At 33.4% G+C, this 16,423-nt stretch overlaps 1 protein-coding gene and 1 pseudogene across 5 annotated transcripts in view; one reads left to right on the forward strand and one right to left on the reverse strand.

Annotated features, from left to right (window-relative positions):
- Nucleotides 1–16,423, forward strand: part of FAM13B (family with sequence similarity 13 member B) — a 71,434-nt gene that overhangs the window by 41,796 nt on the left and 13,215 nt on the right. For 3 of the 5 annotated variants that reach the window (XM_015598086.2, XM_015598087.2, XM_015598088.2), the window contains 4 exons: nucleotides 9,400–9,467; nucleotides 11,998–12,046; nucleotides 12,454–12,601; nucleotides 15,292–15,357. In XM_015598086.2, the coding sequence (XP_015453572.1) occupies nucleotides 9,400–9,467; nucleotides 11,998–12,046; nucleotides 12,454–12,601; nucleotides 15,292–15,357 (331 nt within the window). The remainder of the gene's footprint in view (nucleotides 1–9,399; nucleotides 9,468–11,997; nucleotides 12,047–12,453; nucleotides 12,602–15,291; nucleotides 15,358–16,423) is intronic. The other 2 variants (XM_006923083.3, XM_025040556.1) reach the window with 1 other exon arrangement.
- On the reverse strand, nucleotides 2,684–2,802 carry LOC112471966 (annotated as a pseudogene).

A 16,423-nucleotide genomic window follows, 5' to 3' on the forward strand; every position in this document is an offset into this window, starting at 1 on the left:
TGTCCATTTCTTCCAGATTGTCCAATTTGTTGGCGTATAATTGCTCATAGTATTTTCTTATGATCCATTGTATTTCTGTGGAGTCCGTGGTTATTTCTCCTCTTTCATTTCTGATTTATTTGAGTCCTCTCTCTTTTTGCCTTGATGAGTCTGGCTAATGGTCTGTCAATTTTGTTTATCCTTTCAAAGAACCAGCTCTTGGTTTCATTAATCTTTTGTATTGTTTTTCTTGACTATTTCATTTATCGCCTCTCTGATCTTTATTATTTCCTTCTTTCTATTATTCACTTTGGGCTTTGTTTGCTGTTCTTTTTCTAGTTCTTTTAATTGTAAGGTTAGATTGTTTATTTGAGCTTTTTTTTTTATTTCTCGAGGTAGGCCTGTGTTGCTATGAATTCCCCTCTTAGGACTGTTTTTGCTGTGTCCCATAAATTTGAGTCATTGTGTTTTCATTTTCATTTGTTATCTAGGTATCTTTTGATTTCTTTCTTGATATCATTAATAACCCATTCATTGTTTAGTAGCATGTTTTTTAACCTCCATGTGTTTGTGTATTTTCTAGTTTTTTCTTGTAGTTGATATCTAGTTTCATACCATTGTGATCAGAGAAGACGGTTGATATGATTTCAATGTTTTTAAATTTATTGAGACTTGATTTGTATCTAGTTTTAGGAAATCTTAATGGGAGATGGCTTCTTGGCCTTGAAAGACAGCTAAGATGCAGACTGATATTCTTATTGTTTGAATAAGTCAGTTCAATTGAGCACATGCTTACTTAATGCAGTGTATAATACCTAGTTACTTGGAAGTATAAATAGGAATACACCAGCTTTAAGTTTTCATTGACTTGATAATCTAGATTGTAAATGCACACAGTTTATAATATAGAATATAACTAATACTGTTGGAGGTGGAGATGAAGTACTATAATTTCGTAGAAGAGAAGGAAGAAGAACTTTTGGACAGGGAAATTATGGAGGGCTTCTTGACACAAGGGGGATTTTTGTAATTGTTTTGTTCTTTGTTTTTTTTTCATTTTTCATTTTTTGTTTTTTATTATTTTTTATTTTTTTAGGCAAGGCAACCCTTGGTTGACCTCAAATAGTCAGCTTACAGCCCCTTATTTTTTATTTTTATTTTTTATGCCTACAGCACCTGGTTGTAATTTTTTTAACTTATTTTTCAGTTACAGTCGACATACAATATTATATTAGTTTCGAGTGTACAACATAACAATTAGACATTTATTTAAATTACGAAGTGATCACCCCGATAAATCTAGCACCCATCTGATACTATACACAGTTATTACAATATTATTGACTATATTCTCTATGCTGTACTTCACGTCCCATGACTTTTTTTATAACCAGCAATTTGTACTTCTTTTTTTATATTATTATTTTTTAAATAATTTAATGAAATCCATTGTTTCAGCTGTACACTTTAACAATAAGGCATATATATATTTACACTGTGTGTTCACTTCCCATAGTTAGATTTCTTTCTGTCACCACATATTTGACCCCACAAGGGGAATTTTTGAACTTGACCTATGGAGGTTAGATTTTGTTAGAGTTTTGTGGAAAAGACTAAAGAAACAGTAGGAGTAGAACTTAAGGAAGATATTGGGTGTTAGTGAAACAATGCTAGTCATATAGTGTTCAGGATATTTTGGGAGGGTATGTTGTGGAAGATAATTCTGGAAACTTTAATAGATTTATGTCGTATAAAGGCTGGAACACGATCTTAATTAAGAATTATGAATCTTCTCAGTAGAAGGAAGTTATAGAAGACTTTGAAGCAAAGGCAGTTTATAGCTAGATCTATATTTTAGGAAGAAAATTGTTATACTGTAGAAGTAAAATAAAAGAGTAGGAGGCAAATGTGTAGAAATAGCAAGAGTAAGTTTAATTTTCATTTATTTTCTTGCTTGAGGTTAAAAGTCTAAGGAAACAGTGCTCCACCCTCATTTTGCCTCATGTCGAACAAAAAAATTAAAAAATATCCAGGAATGATATATTTAATGCTGGTGAGAATAAGGTGAGATAGGCAGTCTTAGACACAGACACTGGGAATATAAACCACTACAACTTCCTGAAAACATGTTGAAAATAAGAACAAAAAACCTTAAAATCCCCCTTAGTCCCCTTTACTTAGAAATTTCAAAATCTAGGACTGTGTCCTAAGAAAATACATACAAATCAGAGAAGCATGCAAAGATTTGTCTACTAGAATTCTTATTGGGGGTTTATTTGCAGTAGAAAAAAATGGGAAACAAAAAATTTTTATTAACTAGCAGGGGTCAAATAAATCATGGTATATTCATAAATGGGATATTGTTGAGGCATTAAAAATAATGTTTTAAAGACCTGTAATAGTCCTTATGTAAAGTTATATTGAAAAAAATCCAAGTGTAGGTTGCTGGAACTAATTCAGTCTCAATTTTAGTCAAAAAGATTAAGAAGTGCAACAAACATTTACACTGGCCATCTGTGGCTGATAAGATTATGATTTTACTTCAGTATACTCTTTTACATTTAGGTTTCTGACTTTCCGTTGATTTTTAATTTTATTTTTATTTATTTAATTTTTAGGCAAGGCAACCTTTGGTTGACCTCACAGATTGCAAGGACCTTGTCAGTTTACAAGCTCTTATTTTTTTTATTTTTTTATTTTTTTACGCCTACAGCGCCTGGTCTTCCTAGGTGGTCTCTCATCCAAGTATTAACCAGGCCCGACCCTCCTTAGCTTCCAAGATCAGATGGGATCGGGCTTGTTCAGGGTGGTATGGCTGTAATCTTTTGATTTTTAATCAAATAATTTAGACGAATTTCAATTAAAGAAAATTCATTGGATTTAGTGATAAATTATTGGTAAAACGAGGAGTTTTGGTAGGGTAGTGGATTTCAAAGAAAAAGGCTAATGTTAAGGGTTGGGGAATTAATGTTAGATGAGCAGGTAGAGGCAGCAAAGCGAAATGCCTTGGACAAGTTTTTGCATTGAAAATAAAAATGAACAGTTGAGGTAGTCTGGTTTCAGAAGAATTTTTGTTTTGTGTGTGTTTTTATAGGAAGGAGATTTGAACACGTTGGTTGGAAGGATGGAAATCAGTCACTGATAGGGAGAGGCTGAAAAAAAGTCAGAAAAACAGGGTAATTACTGGAACATTGCAAGGAGAGGAAGTTGGAGATAGGGGGTGGAGGAAAGATGATTCAGGGCACAGGTTGAGTGACTTCCAACATAGGAAGTTACTTTTAATCCTCAATTGAAGGGGAGATATGGAATACTTTTGAAGGAGGAAGAATTTGGGGAACTTACTCCAGATGGTTTTCACCATTTAAAAATGAAATGCCTCCTCTTTAGAGGGTGGGAAGACAGGTATAGAGTTTGGAGTTTGAAGAAGCTGGTTAAAGTTTTATAAGAGCCTCCATGGAGAGAAATCACATAGAACAGAGACCAAGCAGAAGTGCATCTGTAGTGCTTGAATACCAGTAGTGGTCTAGCTGAAATTTGATGACATGTTTGTAGTGAACCTGCTCAAATAAAGGTCGTATATTTGACATTATCTTACAGAATTTGTTTTCCTGGAGGACAAAAAGTTGATGATTAACACAAATTTTGTGACCTGGAATGATTCAAGTGACTTAGATAGAAAGTAACTGGAGTTCCAGAGAAGTTGTAAGACTGGATAAAGTAGGGGCCAGTGAACTTTTTCCGAAAGGGTCAGATTATAGATATTTTAGGCTTTATGGGCCTTACATTCTGTCACAACTATTTAACTCTGCTGTTGTAACACGTAAGCAGCCATAGAAAATATGTAAACAATACAGCATGGCTGTGTTCCAATAAAACTTTATGTATGGACACGGAAATCTGAATTTTCCAAAATTTGCACCTGTCACAAAATATTCCTCTTTTGAGCCCCCAACCCTCAACCATTAAAAAATTTGAAAATCATTCTTAGTTTACAACCATAAACTGGCAGCAGGCTGTATTTGGCTATAGTTTGCCAACCCCTGGGCTAGAAATATTGTAAGAAGGTCAAAATTTTAGCTACAAAAAATAATTTTGAAGATTGTTTCTCTGAAAATGACTTGAAATATAAGAAAACTTGATTACTTTTTAACATTTAAAATAACCGAAGAGTATTAGGTGCTGCTGGTCGGACCACAGTTCCCCAGTGATTAACCAATGTGAAATTAATCTTAAGGAATCTTGAGTGACTAAATGCTTTATGTGTATGAATAATTGATTTTTGTTCTATAGAGCTTTAAAATACAATTTTTATATATTTGTCTTTTGAAAGGGATAGGTTCAGATGGTTAAAATTTTTAAATTTATATATAACACATATATAGAAAAGTCACTTCTCTATCCCTATCCATATTAATCTCCACTCTACCATAATGACATATAATAAAACTCTAAAAAAAAAAAATCACTGTCCTATCCTAAAAATTGCTGCAGTGAACAGCCTTGTACATATACCATTTCACCTTGCACAAAGCTATCTTAGAAGTAGAATTTTGGGTCAAAGTTTAAGCACTTGTAATTTTATCATATATTGCTAAGTGGCCCTCCACTGAACCAGTTTACAGTTAGTAATATATAGGAATACTTATTTCATAATACCTTTACCAATAATAGATTATTTTATTACACCCTGGCAAGAGAAACTTGTATGTTGTAATTTTCATTAACATTTCTGTAGAAACATTGAGTCATTTCTACTTCCAATTATCCATACCCTTTGGACATTTTTCTTTTAGGTTATTGGGGTTTTCTTTTGCCTTTTTGATTTGTAGGCACCTTTTATTTACTAAGGAAATAGGCCCCCCCCCATTTTTGTGATCAGTTGCAAATATTTCCATTTTGTTATTAAGGTAATTTTTGATACTATTCTGTTTTATCAGCATTTTAAAAAAGATTTTAGATTTTATGTCATTGTTAGAAAGATCTTCCATAATTTCAGATTATAAACTAATTTTCTTCTTTTAAAATACTTCTATGGTTTCATTTTCCACATTTAAATATTTGGCTTATTGAGAATTTATCATTGTTAAGGTATGAAAAATGAATTTAGCTTTTTTCCTAGATGTTTACCTAGTTTTCCCGATACATGAATTTCTTGAATAAATATCTTTTCCCCACCGATTTGAAATGCCACCTTTATTATGAACTGAATGCCTGCATAAATTTCAATGTATTTCTTATTCATTTACCAGCAGTGAATGAGAGTTCCTTTGCTCCACATCCTTGGTAGCATTTGGTGGTGTCAGTATTTTGAATTTTAGCCATTCTAATAGAATAGGTGTGTAGTGTGGTATCTTGTTGTTTTAATTTGCCATTTCCTAATAATTTAATGATGTTCAGCATCTTTTCATAGGCTTATTTGCCATCTGTATATTTTGCTGAATGAAGGTCTTGTGCTCATTTTTTAAATGGGTTGTTTTAAGTGTCCATTTATATTTTGAGTAACAGTCTTTTGTTATTTTAGTATGTCTTTTGCAAATTAGTATATTTTTTAATATGCTATTGGATTTTATAGTAAATATTTAGGATGTTTTTATTGATATGATGAGATGGGTCTGTCAGTTTCTAAATATATACAAGAATTTGTACAACAATTTGTACTATTTTGGGGATTGAAACTCTGGAAACTAGTAGCTTGATTAGTATTCATATAAAAAATACTTGATCTTATCAGCAAACTTCTCATAAAATCAATCTATTTCAGGATTAGCAGGCCTTCATTGGTCGTGCTCTGCCAAAGTGTACAATTATTCATATCTTCTAAACACAGAGAAACTACTGACATGTAATTACCCCCTTTCAGAACTTGAGGCCAGAAGTGCTTGAGAAACTCAGCAGACAGCTAAGAGGAAGAGATGGCTGTCAATTTGACTTGTACTATATTATGAGACCATATCAGTTTGTTTTTTAAAAACAGTTACAGAAATACTCAAAACCTCCGACTGAAACAACTACTCATTAAGATTTTTTGTTTTGTTTTGCCTTTTTTTTAATTGAGATATAATTGACATATAACATATTAGATTCAAGTGTATAGTATAATGATTTAGTATGTTATGAAATGATCAAGTCTAGTTAACATTCACCACTACGCATAGTTAAATTTTTTTCTTGTGTTGAGACTTTTAAGATCTACTCTCAGTACCTTTCAAAATATACAGTACAGTATTAACTGTAGTCACTATGCTATACGTTATATCCCCAGCTATGTTTTATTTATAACTAGAAGTTTGCACCTTTTAACCACCTTCATTCATTTCACCCAGCCTCCAACCCCCATCTCTAGCAACTGTGAATCTGTTCTCTGTATCTATGATTTTTTTTTTTTATTTAGATTTTACATGTAAGTGAGGTGATACGGTATTTCTTTCTCTCTGACTTATTTCACTTAGCATAATGCCCTCAAGGTCTCTCCATGTTGTCACAAATGCCAGGATTTCCTTTTTTTTTTTATGGCTGAATAATTTTTCATTGTATATATACACCACATTTTAAAAAATCCGTTCATCCATTGATGGACACTTAGGTTGTTTCCATGTCCTTGTTATTCTAAATAATGCATCAGTGAACATGGGTGTGCAGATATCTTTTCAAGTTAATGTTTTTTTTCCCTTTGATAAATATTCAGAAGTGGAATTGCTGGTAATTATTTGTTAGTTCTATTTTTAATTTTTTGACCTCCATGCTCTTTTCTATAGTGGCTGTACTAAGTTACATTCCCACCAGCAGTGGGCTAGTGTTCCCTTTTCTTCACATCCTTGCCAACACATGTTATTTCTTGTATTTTTGCTGATACCCATTCTAACACGTGTGATGTGCTGTCATTGTGGTTTTGACTGATTTGCATTTCCCTGATGATTAGTGATGTTGAGCATCATTTCAGGTACCTACCTTTTGGCCATCTGTATGTCTTCTTTGGAAAAATGTCTGTTCAGATCATCTGCCCATTTTTTAATTGGATTTTTTTTGCTATTGAGTTTTATGAGTTTTTTATATGGATATTAACCCATTATCAGATATATGATTTGCAAATATTTTCTCCCATTTTGTAGGTTGCCTTTTCATTTTGTTCATGATTTCCTTTGCTGTGGAGACCATATCAGTGTTGACTACATTAATTCAATGGAAGAAATTAGGCTAGATTGAAGTATATTTAATGTACTCCTTTGTAAGGGTGTGCTATGCAAATGAAATGTACAGAATGGAATGGAGGATATTTAGCCTATTTAAAAGAAGTAACTAGCATGCTTGAAAAAAACTAAGTGGGTGGAAAGGGGAAGATGCAGAACTAAGCAGAGTGGAAGCACCAATTATGAATGGCTAAGGAGTGGGTGGGTACTAGAGAAATTATGGAAATGCCCATCAGGCTTTAATTAGTTCCTGGCAGTAAGTCCTGACAGCCCCTAAGACACTGCCAATATGATTGTGCTATAGCTGCTGCCCCCACTATTGCTACCATACTACTACCGCCACCACCAAAGTTCTCTATAGCTTACAAAAGAATGAATGTTTTACCTAGAATAAATTCAGAGGAAGTAAAATTTCTTTCAGTGATGAAACATATTTTAGTTTCCAAAGGGAGATTTGTATATTTCTCTGTTAAATTGAAACCTGGCTATATTTTAACCTGACTCTAATAACTCTTATTTTTCTTTGTCCTGGGACATAATATAGAGCACAATTCTGCACCTGGCTCTAAATTTCATCTGTTTTTTTGCTGCTGGTCTTTTTACTTCTGTCACTACATGTCTTTTATATTGCCACTAATTGCCTTTTTATTTGTTACTTTTCACTATTTGTTAAGACTTATGTTGGCTAAATCTGACTGGAGAGTATAATGGATATTAATTATATTTGTTTTTTATTTTGTTTCAACTTCATAGTAAAAATAATTGTAGGTTAGATAAGACTTGGTGATGTAATACTATGCTTTTATAATAGAACCTTACAGTTTTTCTGTAAATAGTAAACTTTTACAGTAACTATAAGATAGGCACATAGATGATTATTATGTTCATCATATTTTTGATGAAGAAGGTAGAGCTGGGACTTGAATGTGGTTCTTTGAGTAAAACACCAAGGCTCATTTTAAATATTGGGTCAGAATAATGGTTATTTCATGTGCCCAGAACCTTCATATTTAAGAATGTGAAAGCTGTATTCCAGAGCATGAAAGTTGCTGAAGTCAATTTCTAGATCAGTGACTTTCACACCGTAGGTCTCAGGATATCTTTATACTCTTAAAAATTATTGAGGATCCCATAAAGCTATTGTTTGCATAGGTATATCTATCAGTATTTACCATATTAGAAATTAAAACAAATTTAAAAACTTTATTAGTTCATTTAAACATAATGATAAACTCACTCAAGGTAACATAAATAAGGTTATTTTTTTTCTTAATAAAAAGCAACTATTTAATTTTTTTTTGAGAAGTTGCATGGTTTTACTTACTTATAAATATTGTTAATGCCTGTCTGACTTAATTGAAGTCAGTTGGATTCTTATATCTGCTTCTGCATTTAGTCATTTGATATAGGTTCTTTTGTTGAGGTGTATGAAGACAATTCAGTTTCACAAGTATGTAGTTGAAAAAGGGAGAAGTATTTTATTAGCTTTTTTTCAGATAATTATGGACTTTCATATTAAAGAAAACTGGACCAGTGGTAGTTTATTAAGAATCTAAGAAGAATTGAATCTTTTGTTGATTTCAGAGGTGGTCATCAAAAACATTAAAAAGTTTATAATTTGTAGTAATGCACAGGACAATTTGTCTTAGATTTGGTAGGTATTTATTTTGGGGAGGAATTAGGGATAGGATGGTGTCACTAGGAAATGGAGGAGAGATTTTATGTGTTTCTGACGTTAACAATTATTTCAAATATTTATGATAAAGGAATCTGGTGAACTCTATGACTCCTCTCTTACCTGCTAGGAAGTTAACCAACTTCTGTATTTGTGGCTGAGTTAGCAAGTGGGAACACAATACTATCATTTTGGGAGAAGAGAATTCTAAAGAAGGAAAAGGAATGTGATAGTTGTAGTAATACCTGTTACTTAATAGGGTAGTGAGAAATGCAGAGTCTCCATTTTACACACACATACACACACACTCTCTCTCTCTCTCCCTCTCCTTCTCTACCCCCTCTATCCCCCTCAACCCCACACCCTCCTTCCTTCAGGTTTTGAGGAAGATAAATTATTCTCTATATAGTGATGGTAATACCTACAGACTATTATAAATTGTTAAAGGGGGGCACTTGACTAATTTGTAATCTACTATCCTAATTGAGATTAGAAACTTCCTGTCATAAATGAGTATTGGGAGTTCCATTGATACATTGGTGTTGTTCTTTTTGTCAGTCTGTAGGTGGTATACTGTTAGAGCCATGTGGTGACCATGGTGATAGTGAAGATGGCTGCCTTGAGAGGTGAGCATTTTCTCTTATTGCTAATTAATTAATCATTTTGATATTTGGAGCTCTTTAATTTTGGGGTGAAATTTTTAGATGACTATTATGACATTTTATATAATCTAAGAAACAAAGCTTCTCATTTAAATGGTAAACATAGCATATTAAATGTGCATAAATATTCAGACAGCGTGCAGGTTCAGATGTTAGTTATAACTTGGAAAATATTCAGAGAGAAGAACACAGTCTTCTTGGAGACACTTAAAACTTTAATTTGATTTGTAGAACAATTAGGAATGTATTGATACTCTGAGTATACCTTTTAGTGAGTTAATTCATGGTCTTGGAACCATGGATAATTAACTGAAAGATTATAACATAGTTGCTTCAACAAATATATATATAGAATGTTTTTGTTCTTCCCCTTGGTATGTCCCAGTACCATCTTTTTTTAAAAAAATTAAGTTTATCGAGATTACATTGGTAAATAACATATAAATTTCATGTGTATAACATTATGATTCGATATTTGTATACTCTCTTGCGTGCTCACCACCCAAAGTCTAGTTTCCTTTGATTATCATATATTGACCTCCTTTACCCAATTTGCCTTCCTCTCACACCCATTCCCCTCCGGTAACCACCATTCTATTGTCTACCTGTGAGTTTGTTTTGTTTTGTTAGTTCGTCTGTTACTTTTGTTTTGTATTCTCCATATTGAATGAAATAATATTTTATTGTCCTTTTCAAATACGACATTTCAGTTAGCATATTCAACTGATGCTGCTGGTGCTTGTTTACCTCCTTGGCCAGCAGTAATGGGAGGCGGATACCTGAGTCAATGAGTATTTCAGCAATATAGTCTTCACAGATACTCAGTAGATAGAGTCCTTTTGAGCAGAAGCTTTCTAGAATGTTTTAAGTCCTTGGGTAGGTTTTGAATTTTAAACATCCTGTACATATTTTTTGAAGCAGATATGTTATAATCTTTCAGTTATATGATTCTATAAGATGTTTCTAAAAGATGTATTGTAACTTTCTTAGGAAAGATAATTGATATTCTGAAGACAAATCAGTAATAAAGTGGCAGACTAGATTGTAAATACTGAGAAATCCCAAACAGCATTAGTAATTTGGTGGTAGCCTGTTGACAAAGGTAAACTTGCGTTAATGCCATTGTCTCTTTTAATTGTGAGTGGAAACTTGTTCTCTGAGGGTAAGTAAATTCTTTGGAGCCATGTCTCTGGAGCGTCCCCATACTCTGAAGGTCCACAGATTTTCCTGCTTACAGCAGTTCCTTGTGCTTCCTTTCAGGAGGCAGGAATGATCCTCTTCCAGCCCAGGGAGTATTGGAGCTATGGGCTGAAGATATAAGATTAACAGCATTAACAGGCATCCCCAGAATGATGACATCTGGATTTGATAGAACAATAAGGATCCATTTAGTGAGGACTCAATCTTTTTGGAAAAAGCCCTTTCCTCTTCAACTTGTGTATAGGTTAGCAAACTTGTTTTTAGATCGAAAGAGTTTCTTGGTTAGGTGGATTACATTTTATATGTTTAACACTCATTTTTTTTGAATTTAGATGATTAGATCTTTTAGTGTTAGGGTAGAATTTAGCTCACCCCACCATTTGCTCCCACTCTAAGCAAAATAAGGTCATAAAGCTTGCCAGGGAATTTAGTTGTTTCTCATGCTCAGCAAGAATAAGATAATTATTTGTATGAGGAGATAACCTACTGTATTTAGATCAAGACTTGTGTTCTGAGTGCACACTATTATGGCAGGGTAGCAGCAGCACCTGTAGATATCATTGTAAACTGTCACAGTGTCTTTCAGGAGAACTTTCCCATAATAGGCATGTTGATAACCTATTATGATATTAGATGCTCTGTTGACTGGTCATATAGGTGGAGATCATTTGTGACAGCTTGCTGTAATACATGTTCTAAATAGTGGATAGTTTTTTGGGGAAAAAAGGGGTGAATCGATATTAAAAAAAATTTCCTGTTTACCTGTTACCATTATGTTTTGAGGAAGGAGAGGTTTAGAAGTACTAACCATGCTTTGATTGTGCTAGAACATAATCAGATTTAAAATATAGGACATAGCTATACCTTTTAAAAATCATCTTTAAAAGAAAAAAAAAAAATCTCAGAGTGGGGGAGTGTAAAGAAAGCTATTTGGTCAAAACTAATAATTTATTTTACAAAATCTTTTCCATTATACATGCAGTCCTTTTGGTTTTTATTTATTATGGATTTTATTTTTCCTTTTAAAATAGTTTTCTTTTTTGGTGTGGTTATGTGGGAGGGTGGTGAATGTTACTAAATTTTTCTAAACCTGAAGTGATTCTGTGGATCTTTTCAGTAGTGTGTGATTTTCAGATATAGGGCTCCAAAGAATGGGCATATGTCCAGTTGTCATTTTCTTTTCTCACATTGTAAATGCTAACTATATGGGAAAGAGAGGAATCTAGGTCAGACATATGCAATGATAGAGACCTATTTATTCTTAAAAGACTAATAACTTTATTTGTATTTTTAGGAAAGAATACTTGTCATTTGACAATGATAAATTGTCACACTTGATTCTGGTAAGAATTATTTTTCTTTTATGGTTCTTAAAAAATTGACTAGACTTAATCTACCAATTATTATATCTGGCGTTTAACTCGGATTAAATAGGTTTTGGGGAGATTTAAATATAGATACTCTTACCAAATGTTCTATAGTTAAGCAGCAACTTAAATTACCACCTTTGGTTACAAGAAGGTTATGAAAACACTTTCTTGAATTTGGGTCCAAACTTTATCTTTCAGTAATATATGTTATAAAACTGCAAAATTATTTTTGAAAATAGTTTAGATGGTGGGAGTGGGACAGCTGACTGTATAGGCACAGTAAACTAATGAAGACTACACAAAGATATATGCTGGTTGACTTTAAGCTGGGTATGAAAAGCTTCATAGTTGTGAAATGTATTCTTTATTTTAAAATGTAGGATTCTAGTAGCAGGATATGTGATTTGAATGCCAACACTGAATCAGAAGTGCCAGGAGATCAAAATGTTGGTATTCAAGGAGAAGCAGCATGTGTCCATATTCCACATTTAGATCTGAAGAATGTTTCTGATGGTGATAAATGGGAAGGTAATTTTATCCACACATACTAATTTTATTTTATTTATTTATTTATTTTTGGTAACTGAAATTACCCAAAGCAGTAATGAGATTACTGTCCTTTTATGGACAACCTTTTTCATTTCAATTTTCTGTTCTCTTTTTCATATAGGAAGAGTGAATGGGTGTTTTACTCAAATGCACTAATGATATTATAGGGCGACTAACTTGAAGTTCTTATCCATTGGCTTTGAGGATGGATGTCAGAACTGATTGAAAAAATAAAATCACCTTGGATAGGCTTTCGTTAATTGTTAAACCAGGTTATATCTCCCAGTCTTTGAAAGTCTAGTATGCTAGGACTCAACCACTTTAAAGAGAGGGCTTATATATAGCTACTTCTTCTTAATGATCATCAGGAATACTTTTTTTTAATGATTATTAAGGACATTTCTAAGCAAATATTGTATCATATCCCTATATTAGGTTAGGTTATGAAGGCTTAGGAGCAGGATCCTAGCAAATTTTACAAAGGAGAGAAGTTTGAACTTAAATTTAAAAAGCAAGCTACATGGGTATATGTACCTGTCAAAACTCAGCAAATGTATATTTAAAACTTGAATTTCATTGTGTATGTTTTTCTTTTTTATCAAAGAAGCAAAAACTAAATAAATATTGAGCTCCAGTGAATGATTTGTATGCTGAAATGTTTATGGGGAAGTATACCGATATCTGCATTTTACTTTGAAATTCATGAAAAAAAAATAAGATGGTTAACGGGATAGATGAATGTTATCAAGCAAGTTTAGTAAAATGTTAATGGTAGAATCTAGGTGATTGATATATGGATGTTCACTGTAAACATTTTTAAACCTGGCTGTATATTTGTAATTTCAAATAAAATGTTGGGGGTGGGGAGTGGAAGCAAGCAAGCAAATTTGGATCTAGGAGTCCTTTTGGATCATACACCTTCCTTGGTAAAGAGACAACGAGACAACTCAGGAATCTTAGTTCACTTGTTCACTTTGCTTATTTCATCTTTGTCAAGTTAGCTAATGGCATACAGTGGCAATAACAAGAGGAATTGCAATGCCCATACTATGGACTCCTTTTGCCACCTCGTCTACTCACCTCATCACAGTTGGAGTGTTTTTATTTTTTTATTTTTAAGATATAGCCAATTTTTAAAAGCCCTAACCAAGTCATTGTTTGTGTCAACCTTTACTGCTGTCTCCCCACCCACCTCCTTTTTTTTTTGGTCTAGATGTTTGGTATGCCTAGTGGCATATTATGTGTCTTAACTTAGACTAAATCAGGGAGTTATCTTTCATTTGCTTTGTTCTGGGTTATTCAGGACATTTGAAATTTATGAAGATGTTCCCCAGAGTTAGGGAATATATTTGCATCTTGGTGGCAGTGAAGATCAGATGTCCCTCTTATTTATTTACCCTAGCATAGTCACTGAAAAGGAGTGGTGGTCAACAGGGCATCCCTAGAGTTGCAGTAGGCTGGGATTCTGACAAAGGTCTTAATGCTTCTTCCTCTTGGAGGAATGCAGGTAAATAGCCTTTTACAATCCTGAAGGTCCTCATTTTTAAGTTTTCAACATAAAAGAGCAAATGTTTTTCATTGTCTGAGGAGATAGGACATTATCTGTCTAGCTTTAGCTTTTTTAGAAACTTCCCCAAAGAGTACCTAATGCCTGGAGTCTCTTGTTTCTCTGTCAGAATTCACCTCTTACAGCTTGCAGTAAGGAAGGGAGGATAACTATGGACTACTGATTTTCAGTGTCTGATCTGTCCTGTTATCCACCTGGCTCAACAGCCTTGACAAGACCACATAGACCTCCTTCTGGCTGTACTAAGAGTAGGGATCTGTGACTTTCAGAAACCAAAGAGTTGTAGACATCTGAGTGAACTTCTCAGCCACGAACACTGCATGTGCTTGGGAGAGTGGCTGTTAATAGACCATGTTGTTTCTTCCAACTTTGCCACCAATACAAAGATGATTTTCTACAACTAGGAGTTAGGATGATCTAAATAAAATCTTCCTCAGGAGATCAAATTATGTTAGACCCTAGATACCTTGGAATCAGACATACTTTGTTTAAATGTGACTCTAATAGAGAAGTGAGGTAACTCCAAATAGAGACCCACCTCACTCTTAAGTGTGTAGGTTTTCTTTTTTGTGTTGCTCAAAGTATAGTCAACAGAATGAAGTTAGCAAGCAGATAGCACATATCTGCCACCGGTGTGATGAATTTGTAGCAGCTATTCAAAAGGTCTTGGCTTTTGATGGAAGTGGACAACATCTTTCCTTCAAATTCTCTTCTGTTAACTCGTGAATGAAAACAATAGGATCTTTTCAAAGAGCAATCATTCTAAGTGAGATATTTTTCTGTCAAACTAATTATACTGAAAAGCTTCAAATAGTACCTGGTTAAGAGTTTCTATTTCTTTAGTTTTATGTTTGAGTTTTAATAAAACAGTTACTACTTTGATTTTTTTGCCTTGCTTGCCGAAATGGAAATGTATGTTTGTGTTTGTTTTTAAAGTGGTTAGTAGTAATTTCTTCGAATAACATTTTTGAGCTAAATGCCTAACTGGTTTTAGGGAAATGTTTTTGGTACCTTTGGCTTTGTGTTAGTTATGTGTATGGTTTGTTCTGACTGTGCTGTGTGTTCACTTTAGTATTTTTTGCCATTTTTTCCATTTTATTAGCGTCATGCCCTATCACTTTCCCCCTCATTGATTTCAAAACAATGCATCTGCAGAGAGATGGGGAGGGTAAGTATGGTTCACCATAGTTTAGTTTTTTTGCCTTTTTATGGTTCACTTTGTTTGCCTTTTTGTTAGCCCTTCTCCTGCTGCTCCCATATAGTAGGAAAATCGTTCTGGGTTAAAAATGATACCCCTAAAAAAATTGTTTTTCTTACTTCTCTTTTCTTTAAACAGGAGCTTTCCTGCAAAATATTTATTACCAGTTAGTATATTTGCTGGGAAGCAGGTACAAGGGTTGCTTTGAAAATCACTTTATTGCTGGCTTTATTACGGGATTGCACGCTTTGTACCTAATCTTTAGTTATCAAATTGATCTGGGCTTTAAAAACAATTATATTTTTATTACCTTGAAGAAAAATGTAATGCTTTAAATTGCTAATGCATAGTTAAACTAAATTATTAAAGTAGCAATCCTTATCTATTGTGTGAAGAAAAAACATTCTTGATTTTTGACACTGTCAAGCCATCTTTACACCCCAAAATACTTAAAACCTCATTTTTATTTTGTTATTGTTAATAGCCATAGCATCAAAGTTTTAAATTGTAATTATAAAGTTAATGTGTAGATGGAAAAGTAAAAAGTGCCCTTCCTCTCTCCCAGACTCCAGTGATATTATCCAGTGATATTTGGAGTATATTTGTGGACTATGTGTTTATCTGTATGTGTTCTGTATGTAATCAAACCTTATATGTGCAAAGACATCAAATAAATCAACATGACTTCATTTGAGAACATACAGGATAACCAATAAAATAAATGCACTTAAGAAGGACAGCTGCTATTAAATTTTATCTTGATAATATTGTTGAGTGTTTAATTATTAAAATATGTATTATGCATAGGAATCCTTTAACAGAAAATTACCACAGTTTAATGTTAGAAACCAGGTGCTGTCAGGTGAGTTAGCTACTCATTTGGAAATTATAACTCATTTTGGAGTTAGCTCTATTCGGTGAGTGTTCTGTATAGCATGGAGAATAGTTTCTTAACATGGCCACTTGACAGTGAAGGGCAATTTATTCACCTGGCAGCATTTGGCTGAGTTAAATTCCCAAGGACTTTTGAATTTCA

This window comes from Pteropus alecto, unplaced genomic scaffold (assembly GCF_000325575.1).
Source record: "Pteropus alecto unplaced genomic scaffold, ASM32557v1 scaffold78, whole genome shotgun sequence".
In the NCBI taxonomy this organism is placed as follows: domain Eukaryota; kingdom Metazoa; phylum Chordata; class Mammalia; order Chiroptera; family Pteropodidae; genus Pteropus; species Pteropus alecto.